Here is a 27703-nt window from a genome sequence, read left to right on the forward strand (position 1 = left end):
TAAACTTTAAAGTTTTACGGCTAATGATATCTGTACTGCCGTGGTATGTACAATGAGTGATCACATATAATAATCTTTAGCAAGGTCTATCGTTGATGCATACCTGTAAGGATTTAATTAGAAGAATGACAGAGGACCGTCTTTGTCTTATCTAAGGGTAGTCTACTATGTATGTCAAGGCCGAATAGATATCAAGCGTGTGCTTTGTGAGAAGGTAAGGCTACTTTTTATAGATGTTTCAATTAATTAGCATAAAATACTTGTCTGAACTTTCGATACTTCGGTTTAACCCAGACATTTATTAACCCATCAAGGCATATACCGAAAGCAGACACAACGGATTCTTATTCTGAAAGACACAGATGAAATGTACTTGTCTTATCATTACTATATTGTGATAGTAACTGTGAAATACATAACGCATTTTGTTTGCTTGTTTGTGGAGAAATATTGTTAAAGAAGGGTAAGTAATAGCAGTAACGGCATTTTAAGGGTTTAAATGTAACAGCTGACAACATCTAATGCAGATGATTACAGGAGTTGTTCAACTTACAGGAAAACACTTTGAAATTTAACGTTCTATTTAAAGACTTGCACGAGAGTGTAAAACTTTTGTATTGTACTGTTTTATCATTTCCCTATAGATACTAGTACTTCGGTTTGAACAGTTTTGGCCGTACCCGGGAAAAAAGGTGACAAATCAGAGAGCATAGTTCTTCGATGGTTGTTAAAGGTTAACCATTAATACAAGGGTATAGCAAATGAGCTCAAGTATAACCTTTCAATTGACAAGCATGCATTCGTCATAAAATCGGGTTACATTGGAACTCTGGATACTCTATTGCTCATGTGATCTTAAAATTCAGTTTACTGAATTTAAGGCGGATGTCAGCAAAGTAATGAATTTCTGTCCGAAGAATAACCCGTATTTCGTTCTAAAATACAGAAAAAGCAAGATTCACCAGTTCAACAGAAATCAAGAAAGGGCAAGTGTCTAGAGACTGCATGCAAAAATGTCCAAATTGGATACGAAAAAAACACTTGTTATTTTTGGTGGGGCTATATTCTGCAAAAAAATAGAAGACATGGGCCAATGCGGTTATGCTTTATAAGAAAGTGTGGCAATGACCTTGAGAATCTGGAGATCCTTGTCGTGTATGTTTAAACGTTGCAGATATTATTTTTGTAATAGAACTGAAATCGAACATTTTAACGGTGAAATACTCTTATATTTTAAAAACGTTAAATAAATAAAAAGTATTAAAAAACATGATTTTTTTTCAAACTGCATTTTGTCATTCTGATCACTTTCAGAGATGGCGGAGGTTTTATTATGGGAAGACTACTTGACGATAGCACTGTATTTTGCAGTTGTACTTTCACTGGGAATATGGGTAAGTATGTACTCGAAAACTTGATGACAAAAGTATTTCAGTTAAAGAATTTATTGAGAATGCTACATTTAGTTAAAAGGTTATTGTGGATTTTATTGTAAAAAGAACAGGATCCGTAACACATTAGATAAGGTGTTGATCTCATGGTGTATATGTAAGGATGAACTCCCTCTACTGTATAAAAATAATTCGCAAGACTAAAACTGTCATGATTTCATTGCCACCTTCTTCTTCAGTCTACGTTCAATCAGAACAGAGGAAGCACTAAAGGTTATTTTCTGGCTGGCAAAAATATGTTATGGTTTCCGGTAAGTAAAACAATATACTTTTTATGATAATTATAATAAACTCACTGGAAGGTAATATGACAATAAGCCAAGCACATCGAAATATAATGTCGTTTTTAGCTCACCTGAGCAATGCTCATGTGAGTTTTTGTGATCGCTTGATGTCCGGTGTCCGTCGTCTGTCTGTCATCTGTCGTCTGTCTATCGTCTGTCGTCTGTCAACATTTAGCTTGTGTATCCGATAGAGGCTGTATTTTTCAACAGATCTTCAAGACATTTGGTCAGAAGGATTACATTGATAAAATCTAGGCCGAGTTTGAAAATGGGTTATCTGGGATTAAAAACTAGGTCACTAGGTCAAATCAAAGAAGAACCTTGCGTATGCGATAGAGGCTGTATTTTTTAATTGATCTTCATGAAATTTGGTCAGAATGATTATCATGATAAAATCTAGGCAGAATTTGAAAATGGGTTATCTGGGATCAAAATCTAGGTCACTATGTCAAATCAAAGAAAAACATCGTGTATGCGATAGAGACTGTATTTTTCAACAGATCTTCATGAAATTTAGTTAGAATAATTGCCTTGATAAAATCTAAGTCGAGTTTGAATATGGGTCATCTGAGATGAAAAACTAGGTCACTAGGTCAAATTATAGAAAAACCTTGTGTATGCGATAGAGGCTGTATTTTTCAATTGATCTTCATGAATTGTGGTCAGAATGATTATATTGATAAAATCTAGGCCGAGTTCGAAAATGGGTTATCTGGGGTAAAAATTAGGTCACTAGTTCAAATCAAAGAAAAACCTTGTGTATTCGATAGAGGCTGTATTTTTCAACTGATCTTCATGAATTTTGGTCAGAATGATTACCTTGATGAAATCTAGACCGAGTTTGAAAATGGGTCATCTGGGGTCAAAAAACTAGGTCACTATGTCAAATCAAAGAAAAAATTTGTGTATGTGATAGAGGCTGTATTTTTTAACTGATCTTCATGAAATTTGGTCAGAATGATAATCTTGATGAAATCTAGGCCAAGTTCGAAAATGGGTCATCTGGGGTCAAAAACTAGGTCACTAGGTCAAATAAAATAAAAAACCTTGTGTATGCAATATAGAGGCTGTAATTTTCAATTGAACCATTATAAAGGGATTTCCCAAGATGCTATCACCTACTGCTCCAATTGTCTGTGTGATTATTTTCCACCCAATTTTAAAAGACTGAAGAAACATTAAAATTTTAGTGTTTGAACTGTTTGTCAGCTCTCACACTTATTATATAACCATCTGCTACACTCTGTGGTTTATGTTATCTTCATAAAACTTGGTCAGAATGTTTTTTATTATTACATTCTTGAATAGTTTCGAATCTGGGTCACATGGGGCCAAAAACTAGGTTACTAGGTCAAATTAAAGGAAAAGCTTGCATACACTCCGGAGGCCACTTTTTTGCTCCAATCTTCCCGAAACTTTGTCAGAATGTTTGTTTTTTATGGGATCTTGGACGAGCACGATTATGGGGCATGTGGGTTAAAAAAACTAGGTCACTAGGTCAAATCAAAGAAAATACTTGTTAACACTCAAGATGCCATCTCAATGAGAATTGGTCATAATTTTTGTCTCCATGAAATCTAGTGATGGGCAAATCGGTTAATCGGCATAATCGGACAAGCCAACCGATTCGATTAATCGGATATAATTGGATAATCGGTTACTCTAGTTGCATATCTATAAGGTCATCTCACAGTGTATGTTTTATGTCATTACTTAGGAAATGAACCACACAGACGTCAAATATCCTATTTCTTCATAAACATGAGTAAGTTAACAGCATAAAAGTAAAATATTTGTGAAGATAGTAAACTTCAAATCAGGTACTTGTCTTAATTTCACAAGGGACTTATCCAGTGATATTGTGTTATCAAATTAAAATTGTTTGGAGCAAAAAATGTATTAATGATTTATTAATTCTAAGTTTACGACTGGAATGATTTCAATCCCACAAAATCAAAAAATGAAAATTCCTTTGCTAATATGCTTGCGTAAGTCTTTCGGCATGCTATGCATACTGCCATACTAATGTCAAGAGTTAAGGTTGATGGTTTTCCCGGCTTAATGTTGTAAAACCATATATCTTCCAAAATCTGGGTGATCACAGATGACTTTCACTTTCTTTCGAGACTTTGAGGATGCCATTTTCAGGTAGAGTACTTTCCCTTGGCGTAATTGCCCCAAAGAACCATAAATACCAGAAAGAAAGAGGTCAGAAACAACTAAAGTATCCGTTTAGGGTGCCAAATAATTAATCGGTCAGGGAAAAGTGAAGTCGGCGATCGCGCTCATGAATGCAACGTCGACGATTATTCGATTGTCGCCGATTGTCGGCCCATCACTAATGAAATCACATTTTTCAAATACGCTTACACTACTATGATGTGTTTCTCAGGTGAGCGACCTAGGGCAATCTTGGCCCTCTTGTTTAAGGTTGAATTTACTGAATCTGGATTTAGTTAACTAAAAAATGTATATATGAGCCGTGCCATGAGAAAACCAACATAGTGGATATGCGACCAGCATGGATCCAGACCAGCCTGCGCATCCGCGCAGTCTGGTCAGGCTCCATGCTGTTCGCTTTTAAAGCCTATTGGAATTGGAGAAACTATTAGCGAACAGCATGGATCCTGACCAGACTGCGCGGATGCGCAGGCTGGTCTGGATCCATGCTGGTCGCATACCCACTATGTTGGTTTTCCCATGGCACGGCTCATATATTTATTTAAGTATTTTAAAAAGCCTAAATACCGCTTGTTTGTATGCTTTTTGTTTCTTTTCTGTGATTTATCTTTCACATTTTGCATGTATTAGCTTTTAGTCTATCGCCCGCAAGAGGGCGAAAACAAATTTTGTATTAATGAACGTATATCTTGTATTGACGTGTTCCTTAATGAGTAATGTGTTTTTGATGTTCCATTGTGTCGCAGCTCGGTGCATCTGTATACGCGAGTAATGTAGGAGCACCAATGTTTGTCGGATTGTCTGGAACAGCGGCGGCCAGCGGTATAGCGGTTACCATATATGAATGGCACGTAAGTACATATGAACAAGAAATTATTAAACACAGTACGTTATTTTTTCTTGAAATTCTGCAAAAGATTACTATATACGCATTTATTGTCTGGAACTTAACGGATTTCTTTTCATATTTTATGATTAAAATGCACTGGCTTGTTAAAAATGAACAAAAATTCTCGTATCATAACTATTTATTAGTTAATTTAACGTTGTTGTTTGCTTCTATTTGCATTATGCAAGGGCAGATAGTTCAATCATTGTTTTTATTTAGTTCTATGTTTATTTCGTAACACGAGAAAATAATGATTTTTCATTCCAGGCAGTTTATATCATTATTTCTTTGGGGTGGATATTTGTTCCAGTTTATATTGCGTCTGGGGTAAGTGAGCTCATCTTTCTTTTATGTAATTTTGCAAAACTGTATACTTCATACAATGTGTTTTATTATGCTGCTTGCACAGCAATGCAATTTGACTTATTCCTTAACTAATTTCCTCTATTACTGATATGAATGAAGTATGCTGGCCAAAAGACAAATACAGGCGTATGTGTTATAAATACTCTCTCTCTCTTTTGCGATTTTCAGTCAAGATTACAACTGCTGTATTAAATTACAACTATATGAATTAAATATTTCTGCATACGTTATTGATTTAAGGCCTTTACGAGTCCAGAATATCTGAAGATGAGATTCGGTGGCAAGAGGATTAGGGTGTGTACCTCATTGATCATGCTCATCTCCTATATTCTCAGGAATATCAGTGTAAGTATGATACTTATACAAACAATACTTTTAAGTTGCTGCAATGACAATATCGTGCTGTACTAGTCACTAATGAGAATTAAAGAATTCTTGCATGATACCAAATATAAATCGCCGGTTCAGATCTTGTGCATGACCTGTCTATAGCTAAACGCTTCATTTTGCTGGGCTAAAATTAAAACTTGAAAAAATACGAACATTTATTTCTGGCGTTATATGATAAAACACATATGGAGTGACTTGTCGGTTCCGTGGTCGAAAGGCCGTTTATTTTATACTGGAACTGTAAATCCTTTGAAATCCGATATGTAGTTCTACAGCACTGTACAAAATGAAACAAATGAAAGACAAAATGCAGTTGCTTCTTTTGAATGGTATCCTTATTCATTCTATATCAGTAGCTTTCATTTGTCTAAGGTTTTTCGCTAGTACAACTTCTCATCCATCAGAGGTTCGTCAAAGATCGAAGCCAAACTCAAGTTCACCGTTCACCTAGGGAACCATGGTAAACCTCTAGTATGCGAGAATGCTAGACCATGCAATGTATTCAAAACCAATATTTTACTTTATACATGCGGATTAATGATTATTTCTGTATTATCCAGGGTGAGATATTTTGTGGGGCAATCTTCATGCAGCAGCTACTCGGATGGAACCTGTATATCAGTGTCTCAGCCATCCTGGTTGTCGTCGCTATCTACACAATTATTGGTAAGAGTTATTCAAAAGTGATAGAATATTAGTTTAGTTTTTACTAATTTATTTTAGTGCGATTTTGATGGATTCATCAAGCTTATCTGAACCACTCTCGAGTCCGCTACCTGGAAAACATCTTATGAGAAGGCGTGGTGGCATTTACCCATTACCCCTGGGTCGAGAAGACGACACCTTATCCACTAGTCCACGCTCCACTTTACGGAATACAAAAATTCAGAATATGACTTGCATCTACCTTTGAGATATGTTAATTTTTCAGGAAAATGTTTCAAGGTAAATATTGTATTATATCTCCCAGTAAAGTTTGTAGAACTAAGACATTTTAGATGAGGGTTTTGAGAAATTTGTTCTATTTGTTCCGGGTACAAGATTGCTTTCTTGTCTGCTTTGACAATGGTATATAAAAACTCGAGTATCTGGTGACATTTGGTTTAACGAAGGTGTATATATGAGTAAAAATATACATCTGACATATTTCTATCTTATTCTGCGGCACAAGGGCTTTGTATGAAAATGCTGAATTTATTTCTTTGCAAAGTAAGAAACATAAACTGACTTGAACACGCAAAATCGCAAATTTGTTTTATGAATATATATTGCTGGATTTCAGGAGGTCTACGGGCGGTGATTTTTACTGACACGTTGCAAACTGGTATACTTGTGGCCGGGGCAGTAACTGTTTGTATTGTATGTAAGTGTATTTTTTCTTGTAGTTTTCATTTCTTGTAAACATGCAAATTTAAAAAAAATAGATAGAAACTTTCTTCTGATTATTGTTCTGTGAAACGGCTACTAATGACATTTAATATCGGATTTGCTTTTCATTCTGTTGTTCATGCATGTCTAAACCCTGTCGAAGAAAATGTGTGCGTTAAGACAAAGTCACACAGTGTTTCATTTATGAAAACCAGAAAATTATTTGATCCTTATAATTCAAAGTCAACATATTTCCATATTTTTTTACATTTTTTAACGATTTTGCTCTCCACACCAAAAAATATTTTTTTATCATATTTTGAATCTAAGCCTTAATCATTGTATAGGAAATGATCTAAACAAGAAAATGGGTACAAACACATAAATGTCTCGTTTAAACAGAAGACAGTTATCACCATTTGTCGAATTTTGAGAAAATCTAGTTTCGGTATTGACGAAATGTTGAAATGCGCGCATGAATACAAAAGAAAAAGTAAAAACAAGGAGTTATACGATTATGAGCGCAATCAATTCGCTTGAATTAAAACATGACGGAATTATAGAAATGCGACAATTTTGATATGAATCAGTACAAGATTGTAGGTCTTATTGTAGAAATGACTTGAACTATTGTTTTTGCATTCAGCTTTCAAAGAAATTGGTAACTGGCAAACAATGGAGGTAAAATACATGCACGCTGCCACAAATTACACCCTTGCCAATCAGTCACTATACAGCTGCGGCATGCCACGTGAGGACGCCTTCCATATATTTCGCGATCCAGTTAATGGCGACATTCCCTGGACGGGCTCTACATTCGGACTTACAATTCTAGCGTTGTTCGTCTGGTGTCAAGATCAGGTAATTTGGTACTAAAGTGCTTTTGTTTTAAAATTTATGCAGATTAGGATTTGGACTTTTTGTTTAAGCTACTCGCCCACAGTTTGAGTGAAATATTTCAATATGTTCATTTACGCCAAGTTTGGCATAGAATGTTTATATAACAGTACAAAATGATAAAGTGGGTGAAAATAAAGGTTAGATATTGGTAAAAATGCAAAATGAATGTAAATTGTCTTCATTATTTCAAAAGCTTTGCAACGGTTTACTACCTTCTGCACATTATATTCGGTTATTTATAAGATTATCTTTCAAAAACGTTATGTCAATAGGTTTGTACCACTAGTCACTCTTAATGAACTGTTTTTTCAGCTAATGGTTCAGAGATGTTTGTCAGCTAAGAATTTAGCTCATGCCAAAGGAGGAACCTTGTTTGCTTCTGCCTTGAAGTTTCTCAGCTTTCCAATGTTTGTCCTGCCTGGAATGATCAGCAGGATATTATACACAGGTAATGATAACTCACCGGAAGTGAGGTCTGATTGCACACCGAAAGAGTTCGTTTACCTTTTGTACAGTAACAAGTGTTCTAAATATAATGCTTGTCTGTAAAGTCTCTTTTGTAGATCAGGCAGATTTCAATATCTTGTAGTTTTCTTTTTAACACGCACATGCTTTTTACTCTGACCTTTTTGTTTGCGTTATCTTATCACAAGTGTTCAGTAATGTTTGAAAATACAAAAATGCAGCTAGTTGTGCAAACATATAAGTAGTATTTAACCTTGAGCATGCTAGATAAATTGTCGTCTGCTGGAAATGTCGTCTGCTAAAATTGTAAAGATCATTCAATTTGCTCCAAAATTGGAAGAAATATTGTCAGAGTAGCAAACAGCTTGGAACCTGATCAGACGCCGATTTAATCGGCGTCTGATCTTGTTCCAAGCTGTTTGCAAAGGCTGTTAAATTCGCCTGCAGCAGGCTAAGGGTTAAGTCTAGTTTGTATGGGTACGCACGTCAAGGCAAAGGGGGAAACGTTGCTTTGACAAATTGTCACACGAATAAGTTACTTAAGGATGTTCTCAAACGTAATAGTGACACTGTTCAGTTAGCTTGTATATAAAAGCTTGTAAAAATACCAAAAAAAGGTACAGAGATTTTCTTTTGCAGATGAAGTTGCATGTGCTGACCCTGATGACTGTACAGAAATCTGCGGCAGTCCTTCCGGTTGTTCCAACATTGCTTACCCACTTCTTGTTCTCCGCATACTGCCAGTAGGTATGCCAATCCATCAATATCAATTTGCAAGCTTCTGGCGAATGTGAGTAAATAGTAACTGGAGCAGGATGCGATTGTAAAGCAATTTGTTGCAGGTGCAAGTGAAAAGCAATTTATTGCAGATGCAAGTGAAAAGCAATTGTTCGTTGTGAATACGAATGAATAGCAGTTTGTTACAGATGCGAGTTAAGGGCAGTTTATTGCGAATGGACAGTCTGTTGCGAATGGGAGTGAATAACATTTCATTACAGATACTAGTGAAGGGCAGTTTGTTGCGAATGTGAGGGAACAGCAAGATTGAATAGCAACTTATTACAGACGCTAGTGAATAGCAATGTATTACGAATGCGAGGGAATGGCAAGAGTGAATAGCAGCTTGCTGCGGATTCGTGTGAATAGCATCGCATTGCGGTTGAGAGTGGAAATACATTGAGATACGAGATCTATTTTATCGGTGGTTCGAATCTATTGGCCGGCAATATGATTTTCTCGCACAAACAATGGATGGATGCTATCTGTTGAAATATAATTATAGTAGAAAAACGTCTTGTCAATGTCAGAGACCTGACTAAAAGATATTTTATAAATTGTATCTGATCAGAAAGTTTCATATACTGTACTTTAACGTAAACGTAAAAAGTAGACCCACAAGAAAGTGCGGACAAATATCCGCATTGTAAAGCCCTATCACACAGTTGACTGTTTTTATTTTTTGGAATGTCTTATGTTTCAGGAATCCGGGGACTTATGTTAGCAGCACTGTTGTCTGCAATAATGAGTACACTAACATCTGTATTCAACAGTGCAAGCTCATTGGTTACGCTAGATCTCTGGGCTCATTTTCGAAAGAACGCCGGTCAAAAAGAACTCATGGTAGTAGGCAGAGTTACAGTTCTTGTTTTAGTTGGAATCAGTATTCTCTGGTTACCTATACTTCAGCAGCAACAAGGTGGGATATTGTGGTTCTATCTGGCATCAATTGTTGCCTATTTTTTCGTTCCTTGGTGTGTGGCTTTTCTTCTTGGTCTGTTTTGGAAACCTACTACAGAGCCTGTAAGTATCGTGTAGAATACCACTTACCCTGTACGTTAAGTGTTTAAACAGTGGAAAACAATGGTTCTGATAAAACTGATGATAAGGTTTACTACATATACATTGACAAGTACTAAAAGTCATGAAAATCGAATCAAAATGTTATAGTTTAAGCATAATCAATTTTTAGATATAGTAATGGTTGATGACGTACTGATGTCAAAACTATTAATTGTTTAAAAGTTCAATTTCATGCATAAAGAACAAAATTGGAAAATTTTGCAAAATACTGAGAAAAAATATACTGTGGTTTTATTGTTTATTAGATGAATATGACATTAACGGAAGTAGCGCAAACGATAATCTTTATCATTTTTCTTTACTTTTTGATGAGGCTATCTTCTACGGAATGTCATTTGGACTGCTGGTTGGTATTATTCGGATGGGTTTGGATTTTTCTGTAGCTCCGCCCTACTGCGGTAGTGGAGAACCAGACGAGAGGCCACTTATATCTGCCAAATTGGATTTCTTACATTTTTCAATCATCAACGGTATTATCTGCGTGGTGGTCATGGTGATCATTAGCTTCTGCACGACACCTAGAAGTGAAAAACAGGTGATTAATATACACAAGCTCTGTGCGACTCTCACAGTTCAAGTGTATTGACGTTTTATTTTAATTAAGTCAAGACAAAACTGATACCAACTAGCCAAGCAAACCAACAACATTATTCCATCATAAAATTTGATCCATAGGAAGTATAGAGCAGAACATCAAGAAAAGTATTGTTAGAATTAGTAGTTGAAAGTTAACGTGGTGAAGTGCCGTGGCCTCTATACAAGAAACAAGAAAATGGATCGTCAAGAACGCAGTTTATATAAACAAGAGCACCGCCTTGCGGGTGCAGACGCTCATCTGATTTTTTTGTCTCTTTGTGTCTGTATAATATTTTCTAAGTCCAAAAGGGGCTATAATTTTTGCAAAAAGCAGGATGGAGTTGTGTTTCTTGCTGTACAGAGTCAGCTATTGATAGTAAACAAGTGGTGCAAGTTTTAAAGCAATAGCTTTGATAGTTTAGGAGAAAAGCTGACCTAAACATAAACTTAACCAGGCAACGCCAACGTCAGTGCCAATGCCAACGCCGACGCCAATCAAATGATGACAATAACTCATCTTTTTTTTCTTCCAAAAATCTGATGAGCTAAAAATGAGCGTCGTCCCCTGGGTACATAGCCAAGCTATGTAGAACAAAATAAAAAAAAAAAAAACTAATGTCTGAAATTTCTTGCTGTATACCCTCTTACCATTTTGTTACGGAAGACAACTTTGATAATTTTTGAATAATTATGTCATAATACTCCCCATGAAAATAGAATTTTCTTCTGGTTTGCTATATTTCAACGTTTGTTTCGTTAATATCTTATTCAGTTACACCGGTTAACTTGGTGGACTAGGCACGATGACGAGGAACCTGAACTAACTGATAACGAAGACGAAGAAGATAATGAAATTGGTGAACTGGATACAGCTGAAACAGACATCGCTGCTGCTACTAAACTTCAGCCGATAGAAATAGAACAAGATCCGGCAACTTTTTCTTGTCAGTATTTCTTTAAAACGTATTCAGTACATATATGTTTATCACAAAATAATTCTAAATAACGAAAGCGACAAATAATGGGTTGATTTAGCAATTGCAGTTTGGAACTTATGAGCGACAGTTAGTTTTTCAGTACATGTATTTACGTTTTGGAAACATTTTTCACAGTACATGAATTATTCTGGTAATTTTGAATATAGGGGCAATCCTCACGTTTTTATTTCACTTACATTATTTCTATAATTTTCATATTGGTTTTGCAACAGTGATTAAAGTAATGTCAAATTTATTTCTCTTTGTTCATTTCAGTCCGTGAAAGATGTAAAATAGCATTTTTATCGTGGATATGTGGGAATCCAGAAACCGGAAGTACTAAAATTTCAGCGGAAGAACGTGCAATAATACGTCAGAAAATGACGTCTATTAAAGAAAGTCGTAAGGCGACTATAATTCTAAACGCTGGAGCCGTGATCCTGATCACGGCTATAACTTTTTTATTTGGATATTTTGCTTGACATCAATATTGTAAAATAAATCATTGTTAATATTACGCTCTTTTTCTTCTTTATTTTTGGTTCGAAAAGATTTACATCAATACAAAGATGTATACGATCAATACTTTGCAATTATTATCGTTTGGTTTTGCGTTTCAAGTGAAACTTTATGTAAAACAGCAGAAATTATGATATAGTTTATACACACTATGGTTCATTCACAATGGTCCGTTTGTGTCCACGTCTGATTCTCAGACATTTAGAATACATTACTGGGAGCTTATTAAGCATCAAGACCTAACAAAGGCTGATAAGTAAAATGCTTTAATTATCTTGACGGTGCATTATTCCTGTCTACGAAATACAATTCAGTCACGTCATTTGTTTGCTTGGTGAAGATGGGTAATTCGGTAAACAACTGAACTTCGGACAAAATTTTGCATGGCAGCAAATCAAAATTATTCAAGAATGTTAAGCCGAACAGAGAGGTCGGGCAAAAAGTTAAACAAGGTTAGCGTTTGTTTATCAGCTCATATTTTTAGTCCTATCAATAAGACCTGACATAACATATTTTAACATTTTAACGTCTATCTGTTATGTCCGGTCTTATCGGATCGCCATTTATAACATGTAGCCAGAAGTGAACACACATCATGTCGCCTTTATTCTTCAAATTACGAACAACATAACCCAGTCCGAAGTGAAAGAACACTATTTACACCGAAAATAATCCTTTTTTCAACTGCATATGTGAATAATTAGTAAATTACAAAATAAAAGTTACTTTTCATGTTAAATATAGAGTTGTTTCTTTCAACTGTATGTATCGCTGTGTATCTGTGTTATGGTGTGCAACATTGCCGGTCTATTCCGAATGTTGTGTAAATACAATTTATTTTGAGAATCAATTTTAGACGAAATATTTTCGCTCTAAATCAGTTGGCAAATAGTTCACGTTGTTTTTCGTCTAAGTCGCATCTAAAATATATTATTATTATAGCCTGCTGCATATGCTTGAAAAATGGCGGAATGTGTATTGAAAACTCTACACAATTGGCATACATTGAATATAAGGGTTTTTAAAGGTAAATTTAAACGATATATTACTAGAATATGATAAATAACGGTAGGCTAAACTGTTTAAATCTGCGTACATCGTATATTTTACGTTTGAGAAAATGCTACATTCTACATATTAGGGCCCTTTTAGACGTTACAATGCAGATTAAAAATGAAATATAAAATAATGAAAATTGAAGGTAAAATGAGCATTTACATTGGACTACTCTTATTTTATAATATTTTTGATTTATTTCAAAGGCTCTATTCAATAATTTAGCTGTTTGTGTATTCTAGTATTCTACTGTCAATTCTACTTTTAAATTTCTTGTACAGGCGCGCAGCTGCACATAATACTCGTAAAGAGGGGTAATGCAGTATAAATAGATAGATAATGGCAGTGTTCGAAATTCGCGGTAGTCTGACAGCCCGTGGCTACCAAATTTCAGCTCGGGCTACCGATTTGCCGCAGGTACAAGCCCGACCAGGCTACCGAATTTTCCTAATTTGTTTAAAAAATCATGCTAATTAAACGAGTACTGCATCCAGCCTGAGAAACGCTTATGGAATTATTGTTGGTTTTGCACTCTCATGTGTTGACAATCAAACACAGTGTCAAAGACGTAACCGCAGCGCTAATTGGCTGAATACAATCACCTCTAGCGTAACAGATAATTTGATTAGCTTTCATACTTCTCGCGAAAATCTCACAAGTACCTGCAGTAGGCGGAGCTTAAATTATGCTATCAGCGTGTGTGTAAATGTATATTCAGCACTCGTTATTACATCATGCAAATTGTCAACAGTCCGAGTTGCAGTAATTGGCGATTGCGGATCCTAAAAAATTGGACGCAACAGTTTAGATTTTGTTTTGGCAAGGAGTGTCATGTCCGATGCATGCTTTTGGACTCTGACGATGCTGATCTGGACTGGAGTATTTAGAGTTAAAATTTTTCAAAAACATGGCAGACATGTACTGTATGTCTTTTTTATTACTTCAAACATGCATAGAGATGTCTGTAAAACAAAATGTTATATGGTGCAAAAATTATGACATTTTAAGGTATTAAAGTTCGGGCTAGTGAAATTGGTGTCGGGCTTGGAAAATTTCCAATCTGGTAGCCCGAACAGGCTAGTGGATTCAAATCTGAATTTCGTACACTGTAACAGTTTGACGTCTTAATCTTCAGATTTTTATGCAAGGTAGCAGGGGTGGCAAAATCTGATTTTGACTTGTTTGTCCTTTTTGTCAGTTGCTATTTTGTACTTGTCCGTATAGTAGTTACATGTATATAGTAAATTCTAGTCAAATTAGACTCGTCCGTACAAGCTTTGGGTCAACCTGGGCAATACGGACAATTGAATTTGCCACCCCTGGGTAGTCGAATGTATTTGATGATGATCATGAACGAGCATTAAATTACATCGTCAAAGGTAGTTGTTCTTTGAAAGTCAACAGGTGTACGGCTCCAGTCGCATTCGGTTTAATAATATTACAAAACGCACATTTTTACAAATTGATATCCAATCAATTGGACCTCATTCTATTAGTGTACAATGAAAAACGATATTCTTGTTTCGTTATTCAAATATCTTTTGAAACTGAATAACCATTTTAAATGTCGTATGATTTAAATAGCGCTGTAGATGCCCTCAACTTTTAGGACACCATAAGTTATTTTACACTAACAACTTCTTTCCATAATTTAAATGGCTTTTTTCCCAATCTGAACAGTTATCACGCAGAAATTTTCACACTTTTGAGCAAGTCTCAATGAAACTTAGTCAGAATGTTACCCTTAATAAAACTTTTGATGAGTTCTTGATTGGGTCATCTTAGCTCTAAAACTAGGTCACCAGGTCAAATCAAAGGGAAAGCTTGTAAACACTCTAGAGGTCAAATGTTTGGCCCAGTCTTAATAAAACTTGGTCAGAATTGAACCCTCAATAAAATCTTAGAAAAGTTTGACATTGGGTCATCTGGGGTCAAAATCTAGGTCACCAGTTCAAATTAAAGGAAAAGCTTGTTTACACTCCAGAGGTCACAATTTGGGCCCAATCTTAATGAAACTTGGCCAGTATGTTACCCTCAATAAAGTCTTTGACGAGTTTGATATCAGGTTATCTTGGGTCAAAACTAGGTCACCAGTTCAAATTAAAGGAAAAGCTTGTTTACACTGTAGAGGCCACATCTATGACTATATCTTCATGAAACTTGGTCAGAATGTTGATCTTAAAGATCGTAAGGTCCAATTTGTATCTAGGTCATCTAGAATAAAAAAAACTAGATCACCAGGTCAAATCAAAGGAAAAGCTAATTTACACTAAAGAGGCCACATTTATGAAGATATCTTAATGAAACTTAGTCAAAATATTAATTTAGATATTCTTTATGTCAAGTGCAAATTTGGGTGAGGTGGGGTAAAAAACTCGGTCACTAGGTCAAATCAAAGGAAAAGCTTATTGAGGCCACATTTATGACTGTATCTTCATGAAACTTGGTTGGAATGTTAATCTTGGTGATCTTTAGGTCAAGCTCGAACTTGGGTCATGTCGGGTCAGAAACTGGGCCACCGGGTCAAATCAAAGGAATAGCTAGTTTACACTTAAGAGACCACATTTATGACCATATCTTAATGAAACTTGGTCAGAATGTTAATTTTGATAATCTTTAGGTCAGTAGCTCAGGGGAGAGATACATGGCCTTCATGGCCCTCTTGTTTATATTTTCTCTGACTCGCTTAATAAATTTAAATTTATATGACAGTAACCTAATATTCTCTATTTATTACATAAATGGCGTTGCAGGAGTGTAATACAGCCATTAAATAAAAACGATACTACACTGTTGTAATAAAGCTTTGACATTGACGTGATTTATAGTATAGGCGACGTCGGTCAAATTGACTTGTTTATATAGCAGAAGAAAGTCGAATATTTGGTGTTTCGACAAGAAAGGCTAACATGTGATAAAAAGAATTCATCTTACATTTGTGACTATCCACGTTGAATTTATTAAACTCTTTGAATATAATTGATAAAATGTGGTGTTTCACATTTTATCATGCAATCTGTCTTATATTTGGCATGAGTGTCATCGTCAGTCAGACGAAGTCTCTTGCGAAAACCACAGGTTCCTATCTCAATATTTGACTTTCATCTAAGAATGTTACAAAAACAGCTGAAATGCACCGCCCCATCAGTACTCTCAGTGCTTTGATTACATACCTTTAACATAAATGTTTTACCTGTGTCAATATAAATAAAGGTAAACACTTGAAACGATCCAAGCGCTTTAAATAGTTGAATTATGTATGACAAAATACGCTGTATCTTGTTTAAAGTGAAATGTACTATACATGATGTAGGTTAATTAATTCTGATCTGTTTTCGTGTAAATGCATAATATATGCATTTGGATATTGCCCTATTACGATGAAAATCACGACAGTAAATTTGAAATTGATGGTTTAAACTTAAAATCACGGAGCAGAAAGTGGTTGATAGTTTGTACATCATGACAGGTAATACTTTTTTTATTTTTTTGTAACTGCTTCGTTTAAACAAGATAAAGATGTTAATGATTACAGTAGGTAAAAAATAAATCAACTGATATACTCGTATATTAAAAGATTAACTTGACTGACCCCAGACAAAGCACATATCCATGTAAGCCACCACAAGAGACCTCACTCTATATAAAAACTTTTATACATGTATAGATTTTTGCGGCATATAGTTTCTGGGATCGTTCATCAACAGTTCGTAAATAATCGCGTGCAACAGATATTAAATTTGTTTTTAAAAGTGCGTGATATAACGGAAGTATATTAGTTGCTTGTAACTGGATATTCTAATAACTAAAGAGAGGGTTGATTCGGTCACTGCGTAGAAATAAAAATAAAAACTGCATGATTAATTTTAAAAACTTGTCCAGACCTTTATCTGCACAAAAATTGCAAATCGCGCATTTAATTTCATGTGAATTGCTAGTCCTTCTGTGTAGTAAAAGCGTAGTAATGCAGTTATCTCATTTCCTCTTTCATAAATGTCCGTCTCTTTGTACGACCTATGTCGAGTCCGCTCCAAAACTGCTACACGATGGTCATTGCATTATTTTAATGACCATTTGGTATTTAGACCGCACGTATAACATTCCAGTCTGAACCATTATCCTAGTAGATCAATATGATATTTTAAGTATAAGATCGGAGTGACAATTTCTGCTTTTTTTATTTACAAAAAGACTTTACAACGACACAACTGTTCAGAACATAACATTCAGTAAGTTAAAGGTCAATGTAATACATGGTCAAGGTTAAAACAGATACTGGTCATTATTCACACGGCAACACTGAAATGTATTCAGATACTGCTAATCTATAGCAGTTGCTGATGAAAAAAATACCCGTCTTCAAATTTGTTGGCCGACATAAATAGTTAATGTCCGCTACATTGCTCGAATACAAGACAAGCTTATGTCATATTTAACTGAACGAAAATCAGACCATATCTAGTATATTAAAATGGTGTAACATTTTCGGAACCAAATTTAGTGCATTGAAAACAAATATTATGTGTACATTTCTGTTTCGTATATAGCATGCATTAACTTATTTTAGTTTATTCTTTATTCATATATTTATGGAATTTCATAAAAGTGTAACATATAGGTGAAGCTCAGGGCGTAACATTCGGGTTCCAAGGTCGTAGGTCAAACTATGCTACCCACTGAATTACCTTCTGCTCATTCTGTGCATTTTCAAAAATGTCTTGAAAGATCTAGTTCATGATTATACATCGAAGGGTAATGTCACCTCCTTCATGATACAAAGGTAACTGAATGAAAATGACTGGTAATCAGAAAGGGGCTCAAATGTTATTGGATGTTACTTTCATCCCAGTTTTAAGATATTGTAAAATTATTAAGCATGCTTGCCGTGAAAGTCTTATGGTTAATATACTGAAAAGCAGTGGGAATTTATGATACAAGTTTTTCTCAGCCTTATCTTTCATTTAGCTGAGTCAAAATACAAACACAAAATGTAAATGTGTTTATTAACTTCAGGTCAAGAACCTTGCATTCACATAAATGCTAACGAGGTTTGTTAACAGTCAGAAAATTTGCATCGTCGTGAAATTGAAGAGTGGGCAAACAATAACTTTCATATGTTGACTGTATCGCCAATGATATACTTGTAAATTTTTAACCCTTTTGGGGGTTCAGTTTAAGTTCAAATGGACTCGGTTTTTACAAAGTATAGACCATTAAACATAGTTTCAAATATAAAACAGAAATTGCAATCTTCTGTAAGGTATAAATTACTTTATTTTATCTAGAGACGACCGGTAGATGCTCTCTGTCTTGGGTCAGATGCGACAGGCGATAATTTACTTGATTTACAAATTTCAATTGAAATTGAAATCATCAGCAGTCATGGTAAAATAGGATACAGAAATCCTAGGTTTATACAGATTTGCTTCTTGTTTGGTTTAAACAGTAATTATTTCGAAAACTGCACATACAACTGTATAAATGAAATTTGTATATGAATGGATTAGAAAACAAGTTTACAAAAACGTATTTGAATTCTTCAGGAATATATATGTTTACAAAAATACAGAGGCGATAGCAACATGATCGTATGACATATGTGTAACTTTGTGTTAGAAAGCGGATACAAATATTTATCAAATTAATTTACTAATTAATGTGCTCAGTAAATTTGTTGAGGCTATATTGACCTACTTAAACATACGGGGGAAAAAAGAATATTTGCGGAATTGAACGGAATTACCCGATGAAATGTTCCAATTAGTTATATAATATTGTTGTTTGCGATTTGTTTTGAAAGATACTGGACAAAGCGTGGTTTTACTTTGTCTTTTTCAGTTTTCATCTGAATAATTTGGTAAAAATATTGGAGCCACAGTAGCAAGATGGTAGAAAAACTTGTATGGGAAGATTATATGACCATTGGCATCTACTTTGCCATTGTCCTTGCAGTTGGACTATGGGTAAATATATACAAATGTTACAGTTTCTATCATACAATTTCTAAATATAATAAATATAGACAGCTAAGTATAACAGCTTGGTGAACTTGACCTTGGGTATAATGGGCTCAGCCCCTACACATACATTGTTTGTATACTGGACAATGTTTATGTGAAGTTACAGTAAGATATAAGCAATAGTAAGAAAGATAATTATTTATGACAGAAAAACAAAGGTTGCCGAAAAACTTTAACCAAGAAGGGTCACGCCGACGCCGATGCCGGGGCGAGTAGAATAGCCCCCCTATTCTCCGAATAGTGGAGCTAAAAATTAGTATGAGGAAATTTGAAACTAAATATCTCTACTTTCCTTTGTAGTCAACATGCCGGCCAAATCGAGGAAGTACAACAGGATACTTCCTGGCAGGGAAGAATATGCACTGGATTCCGGTACTATACACTTACTTTTAGACTAGCCACTAGACTGATAATAAATATATTTCTACAATATTCCACTTTTTTGTCGAATTCAATTTCATAGAGACAAAAGCCAGTCTATTTTAGAGATGATGTTGAAATTATCATATGATATTGGACATAGGATATAGACTGGCTCAGTTCACTATATTCAGTCATAAAAATGTAAAAAAGATATATCATAGTCTAGGAGCTAGTCTAACTTACTTTGTGTCTGTGTTATATACATTATGGAATTAGTATCTATAAAATTATCATGTTTTAATCATTTTTATTTTATTTTTTATTATTATTCTTTTTTGTCATCGCTCTTGTCATATTCACAAGCCCCGCACTATTGGCTTTGGTAACAAATTTATATGTCAAACATCACTGGCAATATCTTGTTATACTTGTGTTCATTAGGCAATAGTTTTGAATGCCAATATAGAAAAACTATGTCGTACCGTTTATGATATATTATTCTATACCTATTTTATCTATCCAGTCGCAAACTTTCATTTGGAACACGTGACCGTACAATATATTACGGTATTTGGATGCACGTGCGTACAAAAATCCTGTATTTTCTGTATTTGGACGCACGCGCGTACAAAAATCCTGTATTTTCTGTATTTGGACGGTTCAACAGCCCCATGTAAAACATACGATAAAGCCCGAAACGCGTGAAAATGTTCCGAATGTAAATCGGATGAAGTAGGCGCTCTATGTACAGGGTTTGATTATGCGTCTTGAAATCTGGATTTTTTAATTTGAGTTTTCTTTTTGTTTACAACACACAAAAGCGATTCAAGGGATAACAATGCTATCTGATTTAGATATTAAAACGTTCGTTAATAATCAAAAACTTAAAAATACAGTAAAAAGGATCATCAGATGTTGGAATATTTGAAAAGTCGCTTAAAGAAGCCGTTCCGGACGAAACCTAGAAACTGGTATCAGCCCTGACTGTCTGAATAGCTATCTAAGCAGTTTTTATTTAACGGTTAAGAAAAAAATTGGAGAAGATTATGAATGGCAACGGACGGGCGGTCAGCATCCAAAACATGTCTGCTCTATAATTCAGTTTTGGTCGGATCTTCACCAAACTTGCTGACAATGTTTTTGGGCATTACATCTCGGCCAATTTCGATAACCAACCAAATTGTACCAGGCACTCTTTGATTATAGTCCTTGAATTACTCGAAAAACGGGGAATTTAGCCTTGTCCGCTCTTTTAAGTGTTATTACCACCCAAATCGCCAAATGGCTGTTGTAGGGAGGTTGCACCAATACTTTTTAATGATGATACGCAGAAAAAACAACATTCAATGAATTAAGTATATTACGTATGAAGTGAAATAAATATAGAATAAAAAGGTTATTTAAGGTCTAACATTGTTCTGTATAATATATATTTGCACTCATACCAAGCTGGGAAAAACTAGAAAAGGCAGGAATACAATATTCAGTGAAACATTTTTAATTTAAACTATTATTATAGTAAGATAAAATAGATATAGAATAAAAAGGTTATTTAACATTGTACTGTACAATACGAGATATATTTGGACTCGTACCCAGCTGAGAAAACCATATTGAACTCGCCTAGCGGCTCGTCCAATATGGATTTCTCAGCTGGGTACTCGTCCAAATATATCTCCGTATTGTACTGAACAATGTTAAATAACCTAATAATATATTGGTGTGAATTTTGATACACACGTTTGAAAAAAAAGTCTTGCTGCTACATTCTATTTAATACCTAATAAAACATTAATTTGTCATGAGATAACATAACAGTTTACTTTTTGCCAAACTATTTTAGGAAGTCGAAATGATATTATATTTTTGCTTTTATATACTTTTTGATTTAGTAAAGTTTAATCTAGATGTACATTTTGCCTATTTTACCGTTTACAGATTGGTGCCTCAATATATGCCAGTAACATAGGAGCGCCCATGTTTATTGGGTTAGCTGGCACAGCCGCTGCTATGGGATTCTCTGTGACCATCTACGAGTGGCATGTAAGTTTATATATCATTTCATAAGTTCTGAAAAATTGAATGAAATAACTATGAAGGTCATAGCAGCCTGTACGTAAAACGTTTATAGTTTATATCAAATTAAAGCAATCAGTAAAGATCTATATAGATATATAGTATCTGACAACCTTCATTGACCGTAAATATTACAGCTTTCCGAATGAAGGAGAAAAGATGTGATAACTGGTTTAAGGTTATCGTGTTTATTTAAAAGTTAAATGCCATTGGATGTATGCATAGAGAATCTTTTCCATTTTAGACCACCCAATTTATTGCCGACAGAATAGTCTATTGTAACATTGTTTATTATATACAGAATCGCCATGTACTCTTATTGCAAAACATAACGAAATGCAAGCACTTTGCTTCTCTGTGGTTTTGTTGTTGTTGCTGGTTTGCTTTCTATATTTTTTCGTCTGTTGTGTTACTTGTGGATATTTCCGAAATTTTGTATTTGATGATTTTGGGAGACAGAGAACTAAAATGTTGCACAAACACCTATCAGTGCTTTCTTTTTATTTGTAGTCAATCTACTTTTTAATACTGCTCGGCTGGGTGTTTGTTCCCGTATATGTTGCCTGTGGTGTGAGTATTTTTCATTTTTCATACATATATTTCGTTTTACAAATACGACTTTAACATTAAACTTTAACCTGCTGGCGGCAAATCATTCTTCCATCTTGGTCTGCACGGACGTGCTGGTTGATCTTGGTCTGATGGACAAGCCCATTTTAGAAATTTAGCAGGGTAAAGGTTATTGTTCTTGCAATAATTACGCAATGAAGTTATTGCTTATTCAGTTCTTATAAAATGATAAGATATGCCTTCTAGCGTAAATCTACGCATTTATAACTTCAGATATTGGTTAAAAGTAACTTTTGACTGTGTATGGATAACTTTTATTCAGAATTATGCAGACATATAGAATGAAATCCTACAGGTATCGCATACCCGAACGAGCACGACATCGCAATTATATCTATCTAGAATTTACTTTATACATACAATTTACTTTATACATACAATATTGTTATTTATTACACGATTCCTTAATGAATTGACGGTCCGTAGTTTGTGCTACAAGACCAGCCTATATCTAACATATGTTTACTAGGCTGGTAAATGAAACATTTAAAAATAACACTATGTGAATTAATTTCTGATGTAATAAAACGCTTATTGAATGGCCTGCTGGACAATATTCAAAATTATTTGTCCAAGGTCAGAAGGGCAATAGTTTTGACTTTTGACCGGAATACCATACAATGAGTGTATATAATAATACAAATATAACAATAAAGCAGTAAAGTTAGTTCATACTTTGTATGTTGTTTCAGGCTTACACAATGCCAGAGTATCTCCGAAAGAGGTTTGGTGGAAAGCGAATACGTCTTTACTGCTCGGTGCTTTCCCTTGTTGAGTACATTTTGCATAATATATCGGTAATACATTTATATCGGTATTACATTTGTTCAGTACACTTGACATAACATATCAGTAAAACTTATATTAATAAGCATTTGTTTTGTACCTTTTGCATAATACTTGCACTATTGAAAAATATTCTAAAGATTTCATGACTGATTTCTATAAAAGCATTTTTATACCGAAATGTTTCAAATTTATTTTTAAAAAATGGCTGGAAATCTAACTACAAAAACAAGTTCTTTTATATCTTGTCAATCCGTTAATTATATTTCACGCCCGCAAGTTTTTGAATGAGACAATATTTGTCGGGATGCAGACGTAGTTTATCTATCGTCATTGATATATATTTTTATCTGTGTTCAACATACTCCAAATGCAGCGTCTGTGCTTACATTAAATAAAACTATAAATAACATCAAGGTTGCAAGGCCGAAGCAAATAAACTCAGTCAATATCGAACGCATACAGTGGAAACATGATATTATTTAAGGTAAAAGAGCTCTGCATAACAGGGCATAATATGCCTGTTGGCAAGAGAAATGAAAGAAACGGAAGAAAGTGGGCTTTAAAAAGTGATTACTTTGGTGTGTGGGACGACATTAAGATATCATTTGTAATTGTCCCTTTTCACCGCAAATTATGTAACGTCATGCCCGTTACAAAATGAATGGTATTGCTATAGCTGCCTATATTTTCAGGCAGAAATATATTCAGGTGCTATTTTCATGCAACAACTGCTCGGCTGGAACATGTACCTATGTGTGTTCGTCATTCTAGCAGTCACTGCAGTCTATACAATCGCAGGTAAGAGGAATTTATTTTACCGGAGTTGGAATAGAAGAAAAGAGACGAACACAGCTATACTCTCACTGCATTTTGCATCAAACTAGGAAACTCTTGTACAAAACAAAACAATAGCAGGGAATCGGTGTTGCCATGACATTTTATTTTATTTCAGGTGGGCTTGCGTCCGTCATTTATACAGATACTCTACAAACTGTTGTACTTATAGCCGGTGCGACAGTTGTAACATCCATGTGTAAGTTAATTTTCTTATTATCTACACAAAATCAAAGCAATTAAAGTTCATATGGTGATTTCTAATACAGTGTTATAAACATTGAACCCCTTCAACTACTTATGAAACTTACGATAGTCGCACAGTAAGCATATGTCAAAGATGTTTCTTGAAAGAGCATAAGCGCTCACGCCAACCTTGATCCGGAGACTACTTTTAGGAAACTGTCTCTGTATCAGTTGAACGCTTTTCCAAAAGCTTTTAAAAATTGCTTGCACGTACAAAACGATTTAGTGCGAAATAATTGTCATAGTATTCTCTCCCTCCTATAGAGGTGCAAGTACTGCATTATTGCTTAATAAAAAGCAACCGGGGTCTTTCTTTTTGTTATTTAATTCTTACTCAGCTAAGTCTCAAATAATGAACATTAACTTGTTAGCGTCTGTCATATACATAAAACATCAGCTCTGACGCATACAGTCTTTTGTTTACATTTCAAATTATAATTCATTTTCTTCAGCACTAATAGAGATAGGAGGCTGGAACGGTCTACTTGTACGTTACCCTCAGGCGGCCACAAACTATACCTTGTACAACCAGACACTGTACCAGTGCGGGATGCCGAGGGAGGATGCCTTCCACATATGGAGAAGTGCTACAACAGGTGATATTCCATGGCCAGGAGCTCTCTTCGGTTTGACCACACTGGGTTTGTTTACTTGGTGTCAAGATCAGGTGAGTTCCATCGGTAAACACAAACAAAAAGCAGTTAGCAGCAACAAAGGATGATCATTTTCATTTTCAGCTCATACCTTTACCAATAATAATACTGACGAAAGTAGTACTGAAAAATGCATGACATTCTAGAGGATTTTGACAAGCGGAGTTAGCGCTTTCATTCTGCGAAGATTAAAAATATTGACATTATGAAATAGAAGGGAAAATATGAAAGTCAAGTCATAGAATGCACAATTGTTTACCTTGAACCGTTAGCTTTTTGAACTTAAGTTTTTACAATTCCTTGAATGATCAGTATGTTTTTTTATACAAATAAAGATATAGACATTTGACAATGCAAAGGTCCGAACTTTGTTTGAATATTGGTTTAAGGGACGGGTTTTAACACTTGTAATTGCGGAATGTCACCGCTTAATGATACTCCGAGAAAAAAGAAACACGTGTAGCTATTCAACATTTAGTAAAACTGAAACAAATTTCATTTTGCAAGTTATGTTATTCATTTTTTCCAGGTAATCGTTCAGAGGTGTCTTTCCGCCAAGAACCTTGGTCACGCCAAAGCTGGATCTCTCCTAGCAGCTTTTCTCAAACTTTTTGGATTTCTTCTTTTTATAATTCCCGGAATGGTCAGCAGAATTCTTTATACAGGTAAGATATAAATTACTGAAACTGCGAGTTTGCAGAGACTATAGTAACATTTTAATAAATATTCATTAAGCATATGAAATTAGTTTTCCGACAAGCGGCGTATAAAGGATTTCATACTTAATGGATTGTATTCTGTGGCTGTTCCTAATGGGTCTTCGTCTTTCTTCCTATTCCAGACGATATTGCATGTGCTAGTCCTGATGAATGTGACAGGTTTTGTCAGAACAAAGCCGGATGTTATAATTTGGCATATCCGCTGCTCGTTCTTCGACTTTTACCCGCAGGTGTGTGTTGCTGTTTTCGAGATTTTAGTTTTTTATGATAAATTAGCCATCGTATAAATTATATAAATAAATAGTTTTTCCCAGCATCTTATTTTTGCTATGATAATCGTTACCTCGAAATTAATTAGCTTGCTTTTTAATGGTGGGAGGGTCTTAAAAATGAAATCTATTTTGAGTACCCCTGGCGATTTAGTTATCCTGGTGATAGTAAATTAGAAACAATCAACGTAAGAATGTGTCGTTCTTCAAACTAAAAATGAAAACATCTGTCAAAAGGAGACATCTGGCGCATATTCAGCAAGCACTTTAATTGAAAAAAAGACAAATGTACAACATGGATTGGAAAGAAGACATTTGGCATTTTCCAACGATCCTCTTAACGAAAAGCTGTCACTTCTTTCAGGTGTTCGAGGGCTGATGTTGGCGGCGTTACTGGCCGCTCTGATGAGCTCGCTGACATCGATATTCAACAGTGCAAGCTCAATCGTGACCTTAGATATATGGACCCTGTTCCGCAAGAAAGCCAAAGAAACAGAATTAATGATCGTTGGCCGTGTTACTATTTTAGTACTGATTGGAGTGAGTATTCTCTGGTTGCCAGTCCTACAGCAGTCACAGGGCGGGATCCTATGGTTCTACTTACAGGCTGTCAGGTCTTATTTGGTGGTTCCCTTGTGTATGATATTCCTGTTGGGATTCTTCTGGAAAAGAATGACGGAACAGGTATATTTGCATATCTTTGAATTATTGATTGAAATTGTTCTTACATAGAACAAAGATTTTGTGCGTACTTACATAGACCTATATCCTGAAATTCATTGGAGGAATTTCATAGATTTGTGTAGTAATAATTTTATGTTTTACGTAAAACGGGATAAAAATTAAATACCTTGATAATTTTTCTTTTTTCCTTATAGCATATTTCTCCATTTAGTGCGTTTCACAGTAGAAGATAAAACAAAACCGGAACTATTACTAAACTTGTTTGTGGACGTAAAGTTCCCGCGCTTTAAAAATTAATACTCTACAATAAGAAAAAAGTGCTATTAGAAAATTATTTGTTTGAATTTAATTTTACTATTATTAATTTTGTTAAATATGGCATGCAAGAAAAAGATTCAATCACTGATGGTAGGTGTAGATGGAAAAATCCGCCTCTCGGGCAACTGTTTAAGTTGTAACTCGGCACAGCCTCGTTACCGCCAAAACAGTTACCCTCGAGCCGGATATTCCCATCCGCACCTACCACCAGTGAAAGAACCTGATAATATCTTAGAACATTTCAAAATGTGTAGAAAACAAATCAACAATCTGAAAAATCAACAATCTGAAATACTTTTTCATTTCTCAATAACTATTTCCATTTGTAAAATATATAGGGTGCATTCTGGGGAATAATGGTTGGGCTAGTTGTTGGTTTGATACGGATGGGCTTGGACTTTGCCATTTCTGCACCATATTGTGGGAGCGGAGAAGAAGACAAGAGATTTCCGATTGTAGCTAAAGTGGACTTCCTGCATTTTGCAATCATCTTGGCAGGTGTGAGCACAATAGCAATGGTTGTAATCAGTCTGTTTACAAAACCAAGGCCAGAGAGAAAGGTAAAATTTGTTTTCACATACAGTTTTATCTTTTGTCAAATACTAAACAATGAGAGCAGATTCGTCCATTTTTAAGTAAATACCTTATTACAGTTAGTGTTTCATTGTCTAGCGTTGAAATTATGTATGTGCATATAGATCTATAATCTAACAGCATCTTCAGACAATTGTAAGATATTTTACATAAACCTGAAAAAAATCTAAGTGATTTGATGTATAAACTAGTAGTAAATCCTATTTCTTGTTATCATAGCAGTCTT

At 34.9% G+C, this 27703-nt stretch overlaps 2 protein-coding genes and 1 long non-coding RNA gene across 6 annotated transcripts in view; 2 read left to right on the forward strand and 1 right to left on the reverse strand.

Moving 5' to 3' along the window:
- LOC123556286 (sodium/glucose cotransporter 4-like) lies at nucleotides 1-12224 on the forward strand. 2 transcript variants are annotated; one of them, XM_045346886.2, is made up of 15 exons: nucleotides 1-214; nucleotides 1315-1394; nucleotides 1631-1702; nucleotides 4663-4767; nucleotides 5073-5132; nucleotides 5412-5516; nucleotides 6122-6227; nucleotides 6844-6924; nucleotides 7576-7790; nucleotides 8142-8277; nucleotides 8934-9041; nucleotides 9775-10094; nucleotides 10468-10689; nucleotides 11503-11674; nucleotides 11984-12224. In XM_045346886.2, exons 2-15 carry the CDS (start codon nucleotides 1317-1319, stop codon nucleotides 12187-12189), a joined length of 1986 nt encoding a protein of 661 aa, XP_045202821.1. In that variant the 5' UTR covers nucleotides 1-214; nucleotides 1315-1316; the 3' UTR covers nucleotides 12190-12224. The 2 variants fall into 2 exon arrangements, with proteins under 2 accessions (XP_045202821.1, XP_045202822.1); XM_045346887.2 differs by lacking the exon at nucleotides 1-214 and adding an exon at nucleotides 391-463.
- Nucleotides 10379-17171, reverse strand: LOC128556834 (uncharacterized). 2 transcript variants are annotated; one of them, XR_008370856.1, is made up of 2 exons: nucleotides 16875-17171; nucleotides 10379-10672 (listed from the first exon to the last, which is right to left on the reverse strand). It is a non-coding gene; the product is annotated as an uncharacterized LOC128556834 (long non-coding RNA). The 2 variants fall into 2 exon arrangements; XR_008370855.1 differs by lacking the exon at nucleotides 16875-17171 and adding an exon at nucleotides 12953-13450.
- The window catches only part of LOC123556287 (sodium/glucose cotransporter 4-like), a 13422-nt gene continuing 2213 nt past the window's right edge, over nucleotides 16495-27703 (forward strand). The window contains exons 1-13 of one of the 2 annotated variants that reach the window (XM_053542516.1): nucleotides 16495-16751; nucleotides 18568-18692; nucleotides 19121-19245; nucleotides 19603-19674; nucleotides 21604-21708; nucleotides 22252-22311; nucleotides 23064-23168; nucleotides 23853-23958; nucleotides 24113-24193; nucleotides 24693-24907; nucleotides 25423-25558; nucleotides 26246-26565; nucleotides 27222-27443. In XM_053542516.1, the coding sequence (XP_053398491.1) occupies nucleotides 19168-19245; nucleotides 19603-19674; nucleotides 21604-21708; nucleotides 22252-22311; nucleotides 23064-23168; nucleotides 23853-23958; nucleotides 24113-24193; nucleotides 24693-24907; nucleotides 25423-25558; nucleotides 26246-26565; nucleotides 27222-27443 (1500 nt within the window). In that variant the 5' untranslated portion in view covers nucleotides 16495-16751; nucleotides 18568-18692; nucleotides 19121-19167. The remainder of the gene's footprint in view (nucleotides 16752-18567; nucleotides 18693-19120; nucleotides 19246-19602; nucleotides 19675-21603; nucleotides 21709-22251; nucleotides 22312-23063; nucleotides 23169-23852; nucleotides 23959-24112; nucleotides 24194-24692; nucleotides 24908-25422; nucleotides 25559-26245; nucleotides 26566-27221; nucleotides 27444-27703) is intronic. The other variant, XM_053542515.1, reaches the window with a different exon arrangement.

The sequence above is a fragment of the Mercenaria mercenaria genome, chromosome 5 (genome assembly GCF_021730395.1).
Source record: "Mercenaria mercenaria strain notata chromosome 5, MADL_Memer_1, whole genome shotgun sequence".
Lineage (NCBI taxonomy): Eukaryota > Metazoa > Mollusca > Bivalvia > Venerida > Veneridae > Mercenaria > Mercenaria mercenaria.